General features: G+C 41.2%; 1 protein-coding gene across 4 annotated transcripts in view; it reads left to right on the top strand.

Moving 5' to 3' along the window:
• Positions 1-16,865, top strand: part of Ryr3 (ryanodine receptor 3) — a 521,392-nt gene that overhangs the window by 294,342 nt on the left and 210,185 nt on the right. For all 4 annotated transcript variants that reach the window (XM_052725780.1, XM_052725779.1, XM_052725782.1 and 1 more), the window contains exons 20-24: positions 4,414-4,630; positions 9,167-9,271; positions 11,401-11,504; positions 12,631-12,714; positions 14,996-15,155. In XM_052725780.1, coding sequence (XP_052581740.1) covers positions 4,414-4,630; positions 9,167-9,271; positions 11,401-11,504; positions 12,631-12,714; positions 14,996-15,155 — 670 coding nt within the window. The remainder of the gene's footprint in view (positions 1-4,413; positions 4,631-9,166; positions 9,272-11,400; positions 11,505-12,630; positions 12,715-14,995; positions 15,156-16,865) is intronic.

Below are 16,865 nucleotides of genomic sequence, written 5' to 3'. Positions count from 1 at the left end.
CATTGGGTGGCATTCATTATAACTGCTACCTCTCTCACCACTAAGGCCCGTTTGTAGATTTCTTAGTGAGCTGCATGCTGGACCCTTCTTCCACGATCTTTGGCATAGCCATACCCCATGATTCCCTTCATTTCCTTAGACTTCCAGTCCACCTCCCCCAGCCTGGGCTTCTCACCACTGCTCAGCCATCCACCTTTCTGGGCAGAGGTCCTTGGATGAAGGATGATGGCATGCTCTTTTGTGGAGCCTGTATTTGTCCTTCCAGCGGAAAGGATTTGGTATCACTCTGATCAAAAGGACAGATATCTACTACACAGCCATTTCTTGCTCACTGGTCTTTACCCCACCAAACTCCTGGGGATGCTGGCCTGTTTCTGAGAAGTTCCCATCAGGCACCTTCAGATGGATGGACAAACTCCTCCTTCCTTTGCAGCTCTCTCTGAGAGGATCTTTTCCCTCCTCAGTCTGGAGCCAGATGTGATCTGAGTCTGATAGAACTATCTTCACAGTTGTTTTGCCATAATCAGAGTTGACCCAGCATTTCTCTCTAGAGTATAAAGATACTGGGATTCTGAATTGTGGATTTATAAGTCTGCCTTTGAGCCTTTTCAAAACTTAGAGACCACACATCAATATTGTGCTTCAGTCTGAGGGTATAACTCAGTGGGAGAATACTTGCTTTGGCATGTATTATAGGTTCAATCTCTATTACCATAACAATAAAGAATGATTTAATAGTTAAAGTGGGTTTGGGACATTATATTTCCCTCTGATTGTTCTATTCAAACTTAACATGTTATCACATGTCATTTTTTTAACTCAATCTGGATCCACTGGGACAGATACAGTCCCATCCTCAAGTATTGGAGGCTGTTTGTTGGATTCCTTCCCACAAACTCTGTCAGGTTGTTCCTGTACATGAGAGAAGGACTGACAGCTGGAGGGTATGTCTTGGGCCAGTGCCTATTCAGTTCCACCTGCTGGGATGCAGGGGCTCTCATCCAGCAAGACTTCAGAAGCAGTACACAACCTTGTCTTCTGCCCAGTGAAGCACAGCATATGATGTCGAAAGATAAGTGCCTCAGTAAGCAATAAGCACTCCTTTCTGCCTGTGTTAATTTTTCATTTTACGATTCTTGTGGCCATTGTAGGAAATACGATTTATAGCCAAATTATCACTCTCGTTTTAATAATGAGACATAAAACCAGAAAGCATTGTTCTCTTTAAATGCTACACAGAAGCTGACCAGTCTTGATTTGTTTGCTTTCCAGTGTATTTTAAAACACAAGAAAAATTTGAAAACTAAACTAAACTGTGCTTATGAATAATTAAGTCTACTAGCTAGCTAGAAATCCACAGAATAGACCATTTATGTGTTCCTGTAATCCACTGAGTAGAAAGTACCAAGGCTCTTGCGTCATGAGCTCTCAGTCCATTGGACTTCCTACAGGAGGGCTCCTCAGGGGTTAGAGAGCGGCAGGTAACTTCCCTTTCCATTTCACTTCTACCCTATCCTTTCAGCATGTCAATAACACAATCCATTAGGTTCAACTTAACTTGGAAATTCTCAACAAATACATTTGTGGTTTAGTCATTATTTCCAGAATGTTCACTAAATTAGTAACACCACAGCCTAATGACTCAATTTCATTTTAACGTCATTGCTCATATTCTTTATACACAAAAATCATTCCCTAATGCATAACACTTTGTGTAGGCACACTCCCAGGGACAATTGTGGTTCTAATTCTATACCATTGTTGTTTAGTGCTTTTAAATAGGGAAGTGGGAGGCTCTGTGTGATTTCTATAATTAATTTTAAAACAGCATTTTATAAAAGGCCATTTCAATAATGTGTTCTTATTGGAAAGGGAAAAAACTTAACATTTCTCACTTGGAGGGATTTTTATTTTCCAGATTCATAATTAGGATATTTCTACAATTGCAGTTATGCAGACAACACAGAGACTTTCTTACATGGCTCCCCTCCCAGAATGCTCCAATTAAAGGAAGTGATGCCTAGTGCAAAATGTCCTGCTTGAAAGCTTTGCTTAATCATAACCTTCCTCCATTTATATCAACCCCCTCTACACATCCACCCAACACACCAGCAATTCCTACCAGCTCTAATGCCAAAACAAAACTGGCATCTGGCTGTTTAGATCACCTTGGCCCAACCTAACTGCCTTTCTCTTGATTTGTTTCAAGACCTTACTAATTGGTCCCCAGACCTATCTACATAGGAGTGCTAGAAGAATACTGTATTTCCTCACTTTAAACTCCACGAGCAATTTCCCACCTAGCCAGGGCATACAGACTGCTTTATGCAACCCTGTCCTCATATTTCTTCTTCTATTCCTCGGGTAGATAGTGTCCTCACCCATAGCACTACCTAAGTACTTTCCTACCTCAGGGCCTTTGCACATGTCCCTCTCCTGAGACTCTCTTCCTCCACATCTTCAGCTCATTGACTTCTCCACAAAGAGTCCTTTCTTGATGCCATTTCTAGAAGCCACCTCTTTTTCTGAGTTCTATCACATATCCCTGCTTTATTCCATCAGATGCCCCCTCATTGGAAATTAAGCTTATTTACCTGCTTGAAAACCTGCTTTTGTTATAGTAGGAACACTGGATATGTTGTTTATAACTGAATCCCCACTGCAAAGTCAGGTATGAGTGGTGTAGGCTCAGCCATTGTTTTTTGATGGAAGGATGGAAGTAGTGAGTGAATATCAAGTGCCAACACTGGGTTTATATTGATTTTTTTTCCCCGTGAGATTATCATTGAGCCGCCAAGGACTATATATATTACTATGTTTTAATTACCTAAAACTGTGGTCTATTTTCTTTATTCTATGTAATTGAAGTTTATTTGTGAAAGGTACATTTCCTACTGAACTAGGATCGTATGAAGTGCCACTGTCGAATGGTGTGTTTACCTTTTCCTCTTTGCAGAAAATTTTGGCATTTACCATAACCTAACTTCTACTTATAGACAACTGAAATTATTCCAGAATGCTAGATTAAAATATTAAAATACGGCCGGGCGGTGGTGGCGCACGCCTTTAATCCCAGCACTTGGGAGGCAGAGGCAGGCGGATCTTTGTGAGTTCAAGGCCAGCCTGGTCTAGATGAGCGAGATCCAGGAAAGGCGCAAAGCTGCACAGAGAAACCCTGTCTCGAAAAAAAACTAAAAAAAAAAAAAATTAAAATACTTTTTGTGTGTTGGTAACTATTGTCTGTCTACCATTACTGTGAGCTCCAAAGAGTCCTTTCTCCTTCTCTGGGGTTTGAGAATAGGTTGGACCAAGGTGGTACCAGCAGCCAGAGGCCCAGTTTTAATTTAGAATTGGTACTGTCGGGAATTGCTATTAGATTAAGCAATTGTGTGTGAAGGGGAATAGAGTGTGTGGATCAAGGTTGTGATTTAGAAGTTGGATGGACCATGCGTTCAGGCCTGAATGCCAACAGAGAGATGGTGCCCCTTAAGAAGGCAAAGACATCCCAGGTACCAACTGCCCTTTTACCCTCCTGCACCACCACCTACTACTGTAGCTGGAGAGCTTCTCTCTAGGTCCCACCAAAGCCCCCGCAGTCCCACAAACCATATATAAAATAATCACTCAGATGCTTATATTACTTATAAACTGTATGGTCGTGGCAGGCTTCTTGTTACCTACTTCTTTTATCTTAAATTAACCCATTTCTATTAATCTATAAGTTGCCACGTGGCTCATGACTTACCAGTACCTTACCTCTTGCTTGTCATGGCAACAGCTGGCAGGTCTCTCCCGCCTCAGCCTTCCACTTCCCAGAATTCTCTTCTCTGCTTGTCCCGCCTATACTTCCTGGCTAGCTACTGGCCAATCAGTGTTTTATTTATGCAGAGCAATATCCACAGCATACTACTGTCCTCATATGGCTGCTCTGGGAACTGCAGCCTCTTCTGGGCTGAAAACTCTAGTATTGCATATTTTGCCTGAATATTCAGCATTTACTATTTTATCTATATAATTTTATTGTATTTTCTTTAACCTGCCTATGGGTAATTTACTTCAAGTAAAGACACATTTCCATGGTGAAGTTTCAATGGGATTTTTATAGAGAAGAATCTTGCTATGTTCTCAATATTGAGGTAATAGCTACTGTAATTACCTACTACAGTAATAATAAACACCAAGTGACTTATGAATAACAAAACTTTTAAGAACATGTCATTGACCTTCACTTTAGCATGGTGCCTAGACACTCAGTTCTGTCATTTTCTACAGACATGAGGATATTTGCTGTTCTGAATTTGAATTCAATGAGTTCCCAACAGTATGGTTTTGAATGTGGATACAACCTTTAATATTCACTTATTTGAAATAGGATGCTTTTTGACCTCTCTCTTCTGCTTCTTGAAATGACAGAGTACGTTTCCTGATGGGTGGTCGGCATGGAGAATTTAAGTTCCTGCCTCCCTCTGGCTATGCCCCTTGCTATGAAGCCTTACTTCCAAAGGAGAAGATGAGATTGGAGCCTGTCAAAGAATATAAACGTGATGCTGATGGTGTTAGGGATCTGTTGGGTACCACTCAGTTCCTCTCCCAAGCCTCTTTCATCCCTTGCCCCATAGATACCAGTCAGGTAAGTCCAAATTGTAAATGACAGGCAATCTCAGTGAACATATTGAGAGTGTGCCCCACATAAGGCACTGTATTCTTTAAAGGATGCAGATAAATATCCAATATTCTTTGAGAATTCATATCCAAGTTGAATATATAAGAAGCAAATAAGTTATTTTTTAAAGGTCAGATGTAATAAATGCAGAATGAACAGTATGCATGTCCTTTAGGGTAGGATGTTTGTAAGAGTCTGTGAGAACAGATGGAATTCCATCTGGACCTTTATGAAGCTTAAATGGAAGGGGGCACTGGGCAGTGATAGAACAGCATAGGAGGAGTTGATATAACAGCAATGGAATGAATCAGGGCTGGAAGTAGAAACATAGAGGAGGGACAGGTGCCAATGTCAGGTCTCACATGGATGGACAGTTGTGAGAAGGAAGAACAGGGAGACAGCAAGTTGGAAATAAAACCGAGAGGGTATAGTGTGGACTCCGTAGGAGTGGTTGGCAAATGGGTACCTCATTCACATTCATGTGGTATGATAGAGCTTTCAGCAGGCTTTCTACACCAGTGCCATTTCTTTTAATGTGTGCATGTACTTATGCATGTTTGTGAATGTGCAGGAGTATGGGGCATGAATGTGGGGCGAGGGGTGTGTGCATGTGCATGGAGGCCAGAAGAATGTTCATACTTAGGAAAGTCTTCCACCTCCTTTGAGTCAGAGCCTCTCATTGTCCTGAAGCTCACCAAAGAACTCTATGGATCCTCATCAGTGCTGGGATTACAAGAATATGGGACCCTGGCAGTTTAATGGATTTGGGGATCAATTTCAGGCCCTTGTGTTGGCTTAAACAACAGATTGATGTCCTCAACTCCACCAGAGCTATTTAAATTACTATTTTAGATGCTATAGAGCAGTAATTCTCAACCTTCCTAATGCTGTGACCCTTCAATAATAATAATCAGTTTCTCATGTTGTTGTGACCCCCAACCATAAAATTATTTCCATTGCTACTTCATAACTGTAATTTTGTTACTGTTATGAATCATAATGTAAACATCTGATAAGAAGGATATCTGATATGCAACCCCTGTGAAAGGGTTATTCAAGCCCCCAAAGGGGTTATGACCCATAGATTGAGAACAATTGCTATAGAAATAAATGAAAAAAGACCTTGCCTTTAAAGCACTTAGAGTTACCAGTATATATTAATAACTGGTCCTTTCACATATAAAATGTTTCAGTTGGCATTTCCATAACATTCATATCACTCTATTACATTCAGGTGCCCTAGCTAATCTCCTCACTGTGTCTCCAAGGCTGGCTTTAACTCTGAGCAGTCTCCTGCCTCAGCTTCCCAAGTTCTGGAACTGTAGCCATATGCCATCATACCTAACTTATTCATGCACAGATAGTAATTTTAATCTCCCATAAGATGGAAAACTCTGCATCTCCCTGCTCATTTCAAAGCATAATTCCACCTCTGGGATGTAAAGAAGGGCTTTTCTGGGAAACTGAGGAGCTTGTGAGTTTTAAGAGATCCCAAGAATCAGAGAGTCTGATTACTGTGTGGTCTAGATGTAACAGAAGAAAAACTTGCCTTTTACCCTCCCGTGTTCTGTAACTGGGGATGCACAAATTAAACTTGAGCTAACAGGTTAGCAATAGAAAAGGTGTATTTTAATTAGCTAGTAAAGCATTGACAAAGAACAGCCACTCAGAGAGGAAGATGGACTTTGGAGATTATACTCTTACTAGGGAAGGAGGGAATAAGGGGAAGGGAAGAAATAAATAACTCTGAGGAACAATAAATGGGTCCTTAGGAGACATGGTTGGTTTTTTGTTTTGACAGTGTCTGGGTATGGTGATGACAGGTCTCTGGTGGCAATGGTCAGTCTTCCCTGGGAAGAAATGGTTGAATTCTTCAGAAGAGTTTTTCCTTTAGAAGGATAAGAGACCAGAACACTTTCTGCAGCAGCTGTTCCCAGATATCTTCATCTTAAAATAACCCTATTCCATAGGAACATATTCTGATATCCTGGACTCCTTCACAGACAGGAGGCTTTAGGGACAGAGATAGAAGCAAGTTCTCTGAACACACAGCTGTTTGTGCCAGTGCAGGTGACAAGGACCAGCAAGCAGGAATACCTCTGGGCTGACTGCCCCTGCTAACCTGTCAGAAACACAAATTTACTATGACCAAACTTCCTGAAGGGGCTGGGTAAACAGAATTCAAACAAATAAGGAGAAAACCCAACAATAAGAAGAGTTCTCTAAACATGTGTGTAACGATGAGCGTTGATTTTCAGCTTGGCAGTATCAGCAACCAGTCAGAAGACAAGCTCCAGGCACACCGATGAGGGATTATCTATTTCTGGTTAGCTGTGGTGAATTACTTTGAATAGGTTGAGGTGGAAAGAACCATTATAGAGGGTGGCACCATTCCCTGGGCTGCATAAAGGGAGAAGCTAGCTGAGCATAACCATTCATCCATCTCCTCCTCCTTCCTGACTGTGGCTACCACATGACCAGCCACCCCTCAAGCTCTTTCCTGCAATAAAAATTACACCCTTGCTTGACATGATGGACTGTAACTGTGAGCCAAAATGAACCCACTCTCCCCTTAAGGTGCTTTTTGTCAGTGTATTTTTATCACAACAACCAGAAGAATAAAAAGACAATGCAGAATTAAGGATTTGGAAATGAAAGAAGTGTATATACAAGTCCTGGGAGCTTTGATGTCTAGACCCAAACCTGAGATTTTAAGGACTCTGTAAGAAAGTCAAAGCTTCTAGCCAATAAGAAAATTCTCTTTGAAGAGGATGTACTTTATTACTGTGAACTCTTTGAAGAGATGTGGTTCATTACCATGAATACCTTGTAATTTTTTAGACTCTATCATTCTGGGAAATTATTGTCAAAGGAGAACTTAAATATAAGATACTCAAAGCCCCCGTTAGGGGACATTAAGAAATACTTTGTAGGTTAATAATGACTAACTAGATCATTTAATGCTTAGCCCAACTAGACTTCTTCCTGGTTACTTCAAGCCCAGCTCCTCACTAAGGGCTAGGAGATAGGACCCCATCTTCAAGCAGCCACCCTGGGGCTTGAGACTCCCCAGGAGCAATTGTCAAGCCCATGCTGCTTTGTCCCAAGTTACCAGTTGGAACCACTGAGATTATGATTCACACTAATTTGTGGAGGTTCCTTCCTCTAGCAAGTGTATCTTCCCCTTTCTTTGAAGCATTTAGTTCCTGTAGCCTGCAAATCCATTTTAGGGCTACGATCAATGATGGAACACTTAGTTGATACAGATGGCCTTTAGTTAGCTAACAAAAGCCATGCACAGTTATAACTTGTCTACTAATAACCTCTCCCATTGTGTTCCTCATCAAAAACATCATGTCACTTACATTAAATGACTTTTTAAAAAATTACATTACAATGGTATTTGAAATGTTTTCATATTTTTGTTAATCCTTTGGGAATTTCATTGAGTGTATACATTTTTCTATGAAGTATCGTCTCCATGAGCTCTCTCTATCCACCCACAACAATTGAGATTGTTTTTGATTGTGAAGGTTTAGTAATAGAAACCCTAGTAATCATACTAGAGCTGGGGTTAGAAAGCCAAGCACACTGGTTGTCCTGAGGTGAACAGCTGGGTCCTAGCTCCTGTTAACAGCTGACAAGCAAGTGTGGGCCCAGGACTAGGCATTGTCCGAGAGCCATCCGAATCTACTTTTTATTTGGATCTCCCATTCCTTAGGGACTGTCGAGCCATAGACATGAAAATAATAATGACAACAAATTAAAGAAAATAGGAGAAGGGCTGGAAAGATGGCTCAGTGATTAAGGGCACCAGCTGCTCTTCCAGAGGTCCTGAGTTTAATTCCCAACAACCACATGGTGGCTCACAACCATCCGTAATGAGATCTGGTGCCCTCTTCTGGCCTGCAGGCAAACATGCAGGCAGAACACTGTATACATAATAAATAAATAAATAAATAAATAAATAAATAAATAAATAAATAAATCTTTTAAAAAAAAGAAAATAGGAGAAAAGAAAGTGGGTCCTCAGTTTGTGGCCTCTGTTGGGAAATAAGAACAAAATATCAGGAAAGCAGAGAGACTCCCTGGAAGTGACCAGCCTATCAAGAAAGGCTTCCCCCAGGGAGTGAGTATATTAAATGATAAGTGCTTGAATGGCACACACACACATACTCCTGTGCTATAGGGCACATGTAGAGATCAGAGAACAGCTTTCTTGAGTTGATTCTCTCCTTCCACTCTGGGATGGGAAGAGGATCAAATTCAGGTTTGTGTGTTGCAGAGTTCTGATAGGATTCAGATTGGACATGTGAAGGCATAGAACTAAAGCAACGGAATAATTTGAGAAGTTTGGAAGAACCAGACTCAAGCCAAGTACTGAGCTCTCAACAGAGCAGCCCCCCCTCCTCTTCATTTGCAGTGACTTCAGCTGGGGCACCTGAGACTTTCATCCAGTCCATTCCTGTAGTTCTGGCTTTTCTCTTGCTCCTTTTCCTTCAGGTTGTTTTGCCACTTCACCTAGAGAAGATCCGAGACCGACTGGCTGAAAATATCCATGAGCTTTGGGGAATGAATAAAATAGAACTCGGCTGGACTTTTGGCAAAGTATGTGCTTCAGGGCCCAGACCTGGGAGGATTATGATATTATGAGGAAGGGTCCCTTGAACATTTCATTGAGAATGGGAATTGGTGAACTGAAACGCTTCTCTCCCTACAACCTGCCTAACCTTTGCAGTTAGTAGCAGCCCGTTTGTTCTTCAGTCCATCTACAGCTAGCACTGAAGAAACCCTGCTCTTCACAGCACAGCTGGGAACCCACCTCCTGTTTACCTCCTAACTCTGGTTTCTTTTATTAGAGGACAGTGGATGCTTCCATCTCCCCACCCTCACCCCCTCACCCCTGGACACCTCTCACATTTCTCCTTCTTCCCTTCAGAAAAAGCAGTCTGCTCTGTGTGGGTGGCGGTAGCGGGCTGATTCATCATTTTGAATCAGAAGTTGTTTAACGTGGCTTTCAGATGTATCACTAAGATTAATGGAGACCAGAGGGGGTTAGGGAGTCCCTTGCACTAGAAAGCATTTTTCAGAGAGGATGTAAATTGACTTTGCTCTGTGATTGTATAAGGTCACTTCTGGAAGCAGAAGGATAGGTGAGTTTTACAGCTTCCTATGACCCGGACACTCTCTAGTCATGCATATTCCTATTAGTTACTGAAAAGGCCCCTGCACTCTAACACCTATGTATGTCCATAACTGCCACAACACAGTGTCCTTGTGAAAGATCACCTCTCTGCAGTAGGCTCTTGAAATCTCTCCTTCAGAGAACTCAACACAAGTGTAATTTTAAATTGCTTTCATTCTTGCAAATATTTTATCTCTCCTTCCTACTTCATTAGACTGTTGACTCCGTGGAGGTGGAACTATCTGACCTCATTAGTAAGCTCATAAAATCTAGATTAGTATATTCAAGCACCTATGAAATGACTAAATGAATGGAGTAAGGTGATGCTCAGATCCATACTGTTCAGTGTGATAGCCACATATGGCCACTGAACAATTGAAAAGTATCTAATCAGGATTGTGATGTGCTCTGTATTGGATGTAAAACTCACACTGGACATGTCAAGTGGAAAAGGGTTTGCTGGTATTAATCAAAACCCAGCACATGTGTTCCCGTGAGGTTATGTGCATGCAGGTGTCCATCGGTATCAATGCCTGCCTGAGATAGAGTTACATTCCTGGTTCTGTGTGAGGAGAAGGGTGGATAAAGCAACATAAAACAGCCCTCATATTGTTTTAAATAAGACTAATGTTAACTGTTCTCAGAACTGGACTTTTTTTTTCTCCTCAAAATTAAAACTTTTTTTTTCTTTTGGATTTAATGAAGTATTGCTAGTGGAAGCCAGTTTGGCATGGTGAGAGATGTCAAACTTTTGAAAGGTGTGCAGCCTGATTTAAAACCAAATCCTGAACCCTTTTAAAGAACAATAAAACATATTTTACATGCAAAAAAAAAAAAAAAAAAAAAAAACTCACACTGGATTTTTTGTTTTTTTGAGATAGCTCTAGCTGTCCTGAGACTTCTTCTATAGACCAGGCTGGTCTTGAACTCAAAGATCCACCTGCCTCTACCTACCGAGTAGTGGGATAAAAGGCGTGTGCCACCATGTCCAGCTTCACACTGGACTTTTAAGACTAATTTTACACTATTTTATTCTTACCATCAGAATAAGAACAATATATTACATGTATAGAGCTAAATAAATACATTGTTAAAATTAATTTGATCTAATTCTTTGTTTTTTTTTCTAACACGGCTGTTAAAACCTTTGAAATTACACATGTGGTCCATATCCGTAGCCCTTTGTGGTTATACATGCGGTCCATATTTGTAGCCACGGTCAGAAGATTACTGTCCTCCAGTAACATTATGGTGACACAAATTTTTAACAAAAGCACACCTACAACTTGTAAAATTACCTCTCTGGAAAATCATGTTGTAAGTGCAGACACCTGTGTAGAAATAAATCCACGGAGTTTGAGCCACTGACGACTTGGGAACCATGTGCACTAGTTCCTAAGACAGGCACATGCATTCACTTATCAGCAAGTTGCTGTCTTTGTCCTGACTGGTATGTATTGCCTGGGCCCTTGAAGGATATTCGTTTCTCTTTCTTCAGAGCAATGCCAGCTGTCAAAACTTAAATTCTCTTCTTTCTTATACTGTCACCTAGATACGAGATGACAACAAAAGACAACACCCCTGCCTTGTAGAGTTTTCAAAGCTCCCTGAAACTGAGAAGAATTATAACCTGCAAATGTCAACGGAAACCTTGAAGTGAGTGTTTAATTGAATGTGGACTAGACAGTGAGTGGATGATTTGATGCATTGTAGCTAAACTGCAAAGGTGTGTCCCTCTTGTCAGCAAACGTGACACACTGATAAATCACAGGCAGCAGTGATTCTTCATGTCACAGATCTTAGAATGGTGAGGAGCTGACCCACATTACTATTTAGTATATATATTTCTCCAGAGACCATGTGCCATTTGCTGTTTTCTGGAAATAAGGGGGAAGGGGGAATGCAGGAGGCATCAGAGGAGGGGCAGAAGGAAAAAAGGAAAGTAGTTTTAAAACCAAAAGAAAATATGATTTGATTACTAAAATCCCAAGTTTTTTAAATCAATTTTCAATTGTGCAATGATCCCATTCATGGTCCTAAAAAAGACCCAGATTTCCTAATCCACATTGGTACCTCCAATTTTTAATTCCCTTTGTTTGTTGCCTGCTGTTTCTTTGTATATTCCTGTTCTCTGTCAGTGCAGAACACTCTAACATTGTCTTGTTGACATAACAAAGATGTAAGCTGCTTTGTCTCATAGGCTCACATATCCACTATCTTTAATTCCAAAGAGTTTTATGTATCTTGGTACATCAAGTACAGCTCAAGGTGCTATACTGGCATCACATAGCAAATATTTGCTGACCTGAAGATTTGATGTTAGAATCCTGTCTATTCCATGAAATCAATTGCTTGATATAATTCAAAGTGAATTTATAAACTAGAAAATGTCTCCACGTGGGGCAATTAACCAGATTCTCTTTCATGTTCTTACGCCTGTTATCATCTAAATCAGAAGTTGGCAGATCATGGCCTGTGGGACAAACAAACCAGCCACCTGTTTCTGTAAATACATTTTCATTGCAATAAAACTGGGCTTGTTGGTTTGCATATTATCAGTGGCTATATTTATTCCATAATGGCAGAGTTAGGTTGTTGTGACAGAGTCATAAAGATATATATACACAAAGCTTTGCTGTCTGTCCCTTTACAGAAAATGTTGGCCAACTTCTGGTCTAAAGGAATGGCTTTTGTCCACTTAACCAGCTCAGACATGGGTTAGGGCTCTTGTTATCCTTCATCTTGCAGTTGACACCAGACTCTACCTTGTGTTACATCACAGAACCCTGCTGGCCCTGGGGTGCCACATTGCTCATGTGAATCCAGCTGCTGAAGAGGATCTCAAGAGAGTCAAACTGCCCAAAAAGTAGGTGAATTTTCTAATGACTCAAGATGAGTGTGAATGCCGAGAGGGTTGGAGGCCCATGTACAAAGGCAGATGACAGAACATATGTTCAGTAGCATCTTAGAATGTTCCCTCAGTTACTTAGATGTCACTGAGACCCTCAGAAAATGCCTACTGTAAGGAAGCATTTCAAGCCCTCTCTCTTTTTGCCCCTTCTGGCCATACCTAATACCACTATGGTTAATTTGGGGCTAGGAAGTATACCGACCTCAAATTAGTACACTGATTTTTGGTCACTAGGAAGAGCACTTGTCAAGAGCTTGGAAATGGTTCCTAGCCACTGCAGCTATTCACTCCACTCCTCTGGCACTGGGCTAACACCTAAGTCCTTTATGGAAATGAGGATCTATACCAACATTCCATTTGCCTCTCTATATCTGTGCGTCCTGCTATCGTTCCCACTTCTACATTCAGGCAAAGTCACACATTCAGATAATTGCTCACTGATACATCTTCTGGCTCATTCACTGTTTCATTCTCTTGCTCCTCAGTGCCAGCTCTGGGTACACACACAATAAAACACAAATGTCATGATAGGAGCCAAAGCAGTGCCAGCCTTAATCAAATGCTCACCATCCCCATCCTTGTTGAACTCCCACACTGATGAGTCACTATGACACATAGCACCTGGTGTCAAGGAAATCATAGGAGATGGCATCTGGAGAGGCACACCCCTAGCTGAAGTTGCTAGAACCAGTATATGTTGATGTATGTTGAGTCTGCCAGAAGCAGCTCTCCTGAGAAGGTAGAGACAAAGAGGTTTCCTGTGACTACAACAGATTCTGTATCTTGTGCTGTCCAGAGTGTTCTCTATAGAATGGGCCTTAGACTGTCACATTCAAGTTCTTGCTCTAGTCTGGGCAGTCAGTAGTCCTAAAGTCCTTTGGCATCTCTGGACTCATATTCCCACATGGATGTGATTAACTGCTCTGCAGATAGTTAACTTATTCATAGTGTACACAACCTTCCCCCTTACACCATGTATCTACCTGAGTCGTAGTAAACTCTTTCACATTTTTTACATGCTATGTCTCATATTATAGGCATTTGAGGACATGACTCCTGAGCTGGAGAGCCAACTGCAAAAGTCACTTCAAGCTCACAAATTTTCTGCTATCATGGCTTTTTGTGTTAATTCCAAGAAGAAAAGATGAGCTTTGCAGGAATGGATGGCCGTTCTATGCTAATTTATAAGAAAGCCCTTAGTTCAAGGTTTTATCCTTGCCAATCTGGTTTTAACATTTTTGATTCTTAAATATAATGGAGGGGTTTCTGCTAGTGTTGCAACATGCTGAGTGTGTCCATCATTTGCAGGACACATAAATAGTTTTCTTAGATTTAAGAATGCATTTGTATTAACTATTTTCTTCATGTTATACTTTGAAGTCTATGAGATTATATTAGTTATAAGATGGTAGGTACATTAGGGGCTTCATCTGTGAACACAAAGGAGAGTTTGTTTTATCTATCAACCAAAGAGGGGAAATTTTGTCTGTGCCCTCATTTGCTTAGTGAATATGTGTATGTGTGATGTATGTATATTTGATCTTTTTTTCCCCACCCCTGTATATTTGATCTTTATAAAATAAAATAACTGGTTAATACAGAGACACATTGCTGTTTACAGTACTGAGAGTAGGTGACTATGAATGCTTAGCCATAGATGGGTTAGCTGTATCAGCACCAAAGGCTCAGGGAACATCCCAGAAGAGGATGTAGGAAGAGTTAGAAGGTGGGAAGAAGTGCTGTGAAATTCTGTCGCATGGACATGACGTGGTTATTGCACACATGAACCCAGAGCAGCTGTACTTATCTGCAGAAGACAGCTCTGGTTATTAACAGAATTACACATGATCAAGCCAGTAAAAAAAAAAAAAAGGTAAACAGGAGGTGAGAGGAGTTCCGGAGACACTACCTCCCAAGGAGGAGCTATTGGCAGTTGATGGCTGCCTGCTAGAGACTGAGAGTCACTTTTCTTGAAGGGGGCTACTGGTAGGTTACCTGTGCTCCACTGGATGATCATGCACCCATGCAGATATGGGAAGTTCCAACTGGACTCAATGCATTATTTAAAAATACAAAAGGCATGAAATATGAAGTGAGGTATGTCGGAGGAAACATGGAGGCAATTAGAGGAGATAACAGGGTATTGATAAAGATATGTTATACATACATAAACTTTTCAAAGGATCAATTTGTAAAACTCTATTCAAAGTATGTACACTTTTGCATTTACTTGTAGCTATATGATGTCCAATGGGTATAAGCCAGCCCCTTTGGATTTGTCTGATGTTAAGCTGTTCCCACCTCAAGAAGTGTTAGTGGATAAGCTTGCAGAAAATGCACACAATGTTTGGGCAAAGGACAGAATAAAACAAGGATGGACCTATGGCATTCAACAGGTAAGGAATATTGGGTCAAGCATGCTACGGAAGTAGATGTGGTCATCCATCAAAATGTCATTTTGCTGTGAAGCATGCTAGATTGGAATGGGGCATTGCCCTTGCACTCTGTCCCTCACACTGTTGTTTGTTTATTATTTATAGAATCATGGACTGGTGAAATTTGTAACTGTCACATTGACATTGACTACAGGCGTCATTTCAATTTTGCAGAAATGGATAAAGTTTATCTTTCCTTTAGTTAGAGATTCACTGATAAAGTATGCACACAGGGTGATGTATTTTAGCTCATTCTCTGTCATATTGTTTCACTGTACAGAGTTAAGTTTTTGTGATACCCTCCAAGACCCAGGTGAGGAACAGATTTCAGGGATAGGATGTGAGAACAAATCAACATCATGGGTCAGCAGTAGTTCTGACAAGGCCCCCAAATAGCTACATTGAGGTAAATTCAGGGGGGCAATAGCCTAGAAAAGGAGTGAAGCAACCTGCCCAGAAGCCCCCCCACACACACACACTTTAGCCCATTGAACTAAGGATCCTTGGGCAGAACTAGAACTCCTAGCCTGATTATCAAGCAACCTAACAGCTCAGTTAGGTGTGTGTGGCTTCAAAACAAGGAATCCAACAGAGTTTGGAATCAGGATTCATTGCAAGCCATTTGACCCAACTTTCCCTAATCACTAAGGGTTAGAATTCAGAAAGTTCACATGAGTTAACCCATACCTCAGCCTCTGTGTTGACTTTTCTCATCACTATGACAAAATGCCCAACAGAAGCAACTTAAAGGAAGAGAAGGGCAGAGGAGTTGGCTCGTGGATTTAGAGTCTAGTCCATCATAGCGGGGGAAAGTACATGGCTACAGGAGCTTAGTTGGGGCAGCAGAAGCTTATAGCACAGCTTGTTTGTATCTTTCTGGATCAGGATGGGGCCATCACCTTTAAATGCTTGCCTACCACCCAGTGTCTCTTGAACCAGCCCAGCCTCACCTCTTAAAAGATTCCACAGGCTCCCAAAACAGCACCACAGGCTGGGGACCAGATGTTCAAACACAGGAGCTGGGGCGGGGGGGGGGGGGTGCGTATTTAAGTTTCAAACTTTGAAATTTTCCAAACTTCCCTCCAGGAAATCTGGAAGGCAAGAAGAACTCAGCTACTAAAAACATGGAGGCCTGGGAATGAGGAGGTTTGGACAGAGTGCCATGCATCTTAGTTTGATTGGCTTTCCTTGTAGTTGATCTTTCAATACTCTCATAGTCTTGCCTAAGGAACTGAGGATGACTCCATGGTACAATGTACCTTTTGTGATGGGATGGACACACTTTGCCTCTGCCACTCTTCCTAGTGTCTCTCTGATGACTTAAGATGCTGCTGTGATGGGGTGTTGACAGTAAAATGGTAGCATGAATTTCCTTAAGGGAATAGCTACACAGTCCCCATCGGCCTAACCTTCGGAATGGAGGTTGTTAACCAATTTCATGACACTTTATTTTATTTGCAAGCTGGCATTATTAAAGTGTGTTTTTAATGCTAGCTTTGAGCATTAGTAAGATTTCTCCTTTTATACTCATTTAATCCTGAAGAGAAGTGGTAAATATGCACACTGCTAAATATCAAGCCACATGGGGAAAATCTAATAGACTAGTATGAGCCAGCCAAGCAGTCAGGAGTATGTGAGCAGGATGGGCTGCTTGTAAAACTGAAATATGTT

Source organism: Peromyscus californicus, unplaced genomic scaffold, assembly GCF_007827085.1.
Source record: "Peromyscus californicus insignis strain IS unplaced genomic scaffold, ASM782708v3 Scaffold_7__1_contigs__length_154581171, whole genome shotgun sequence".
NCBI lineage: Eukaryota > Metazoa > Chordata > Mammalia > Rodentia > Cricetidae > Peromyscus > Peromyscus californicus.
The sequence above is the reverse complement of the archived record's forward strand: the minus strand, read 5'-3'. Positions and strand labels throughout refer to the sequence as shown.